This window comes from Populus euphratica, unplaced genomic scaffold, assembly GCF_000495115.2.
Source record: "Populus euphratica unplaced genomic scaffold, PopEup_1.0 scaffold2169.1, whole genome shotgun sequence".
NCBI classification, from domain to species: Eukaryota; Viridiplantae; Streptophyta; class Magnoliopsida; order Malpighiales; family Salicaceae; genus Populus; species Populus euphratica.
In genome coordinates, this window is record NW_011501951.1 from 10,195 (window position 1) to 12,503 (window position 2,309).

Below are 2,309 nucleotides of genomic sequence, written 5' to 3' on the forward strand. Positions count from 1 at the left end.
TAGATGGAGGAGGCATTCAAAATAAATAGAAGTTTTCTCTTACCAATTTAAGACTTTATGAGCCTCCACCCATGATAGCATTCGTCTGAATTTCTGAATTGAAATAGAAGTTCTCTTACTATGGATGATGCAAATGATAATTAAGATATCACTATTAAAATATACCAATGGTGCTTTTGTCAATAATTCATTCTACTCATAGTAGTTTAGTAGTATAACAAGGAAAGGATCTCGAAAACAAAAATGATAAGCTTGCCCTCTTGCCTTCGATTCCAAACTGGAAGAGCTTACTACTATAAGCATCAAGAAAGCCAGTATTATCTCGAGGGAAAGACCCGTGAAATAAGTATCTGCTCAAATGTCAAGTAAAAACTGCTAATTTTAGGGTTCCAAGTGGAGGCTGAGGGAACATTGTCAACAAACAGCTATAACAGAACATTATCAACAAACAACAACATCATGATCATCATCAAATAGTATAGCAAACAAAATAAAACTGAAAAGAGCGGCAACAAATTTGAAAATCACCCATTACCATAACCACATGATAATCAGATCTCTAATATACATTCCACAAACCATCTGAATTTTTCGTTTTTTTTTATACGCAATACCATCATCATCATCAAAAACATAACAACAACAACATCATCATCTAAACACCACAAACATACCCAGGAATAAAAATAAAGAACAAGAAAAAGAAAAAGGACACGATTAATAATATTATTCCTAGTAATTAACTTCACTTCTTGAGGCTGCCTCTAACACCAGGACGAGATTTGGAAGAATCAGCAGCAGAAATAGCATGACGATTAACAAGCTTGTCTTCCTCAAAAGGGATTTTTGGGTGTCGAGCATCATGATGGATCTGCATAGTTTTAAGATCAGGAGCTGTCGTCTTGCAGTGCGGACACTCGTATTTGGCATGACCTCCTTTCTCTTGTCCTGTCCTGTCTGCGACCCCTGCTTTCCCTCCCCCTCTGTTTGTTGTAGCCGCATCTACTTTTGCAGCGATCTCCTTCGCAGTGTGCTTCTTTGGCTTTGCCTTTCCAGTCATAATTTATTCGCTTTGATTTGCTTTCTTGCAAAAACCCTAGAGGAGGAGGGGCTTCGCTTATTACTTGACAACGGGAGGCTGGCTTGTAATCCTTGTATTAGATGCCTGGGTTCCTTCTTTGTTTATATATACAGTCAGCGAGGCTTATCCGCAGCTCTTTAGGGCTGTCAGTGTTACGGTATGTTTAGGTTCGGATGCCTTTGCCTACGTGTTGCGTTTTCACTAGTTGGAGGCTTCGTTGATTTTTAGGGTTTGGGCCATCCTAGATCAAACTCTTGGCTCAGTTATGTTTATGATCTACACGAAGTAGAAATCACTTACCTAAATTTAACATGAAAAAAATTTTACTATTATGATTTTTTTTTTATGATGTCTAGTCCTCCATTCAAAAAAATATATATTCTAATTATTTTTCAATAAATTTAAAAGTAAAAATAACTGATAAATAGTTTTGCGTATTATTATGATCATGTTTTTAATTTTAATTAAAATTTAATTGAATTAAAAATAAATTATTAAATATGTTATATGAATAAATAATTTGATTATTAAATCAAACTTCTCATCTTCTGTTTTTCTTAAACCATGAAAAGTGTTAGAGGGAAAAAAAATTATAATACCAATAAATTTGAATGATTAATAGTTTCATCAAAACATGAAATAAGGATGGTTGTGCTCAATAATAGCTTATAAAAATTCTATTTTATCTATTCTACTTTTCCTTTAAATATTTAAAAACAATTATTAAAATTTTCAAATTATGAATATTAAATTTATAAATCATTATCAACTTTTTAAATGATCATATATATGTGATTTTAAAGAACTAAATATTTTCTAAATTACAAATGTTAAATATTTTAAATAGGAATTGCATCACAAACCAAGATTTGATCATTTACCCTTAATATATTATTAAATTATTATTTTTAAATTTAATATTTTTTATTTATTGATTAAAAACATTTTATCAAACGTATATATGTTCTTGAATAATTATTAATTTTTAAATCTTTAACGTTATATTATATGATCTATTTTAAAATATCACATTACTTTTTAAAAAGAACTAAATAAACTTTAGGTTATACATATTGAGTTGAAAACTACTTAAGAAAATAAATTATTATTAAAGAATTATTTTAAAATTTTAAGCTACTTATAGGAAAGAAAATGTTTTTTGGAAATAAATTTTAGTGTATATTAAAATCTCAATGTTCTATTATATAAATATTCTTAAAAACTATAT

The 2,309-nt window shown here is 29.5% G+C and overlaps 1 protein-coding gene across 1 annotated transcript; it reads right to left on the reverse strand.

Annotated features, from left to right (window-relative positions):
- Positions 1-516: 516 nt before the first annotated feature.
- Positions 517-1,198, reverse strand: LOC105118647 (uncharacterized). The gene has a single exon (XM_011016632.1). It carries the CDS (start codon positions 1,058-1,060, stop codon positions 746-748), a length of 315 nt encoding a protein of 104 aa, XP_011014934.1. The 5' UTR covers positions 1,061-1,198; the 3' UTR covers positions 517-745.
- Between the last annotated feature and the right edge of the window lie 1,111 nt (positions 1,199-2,309).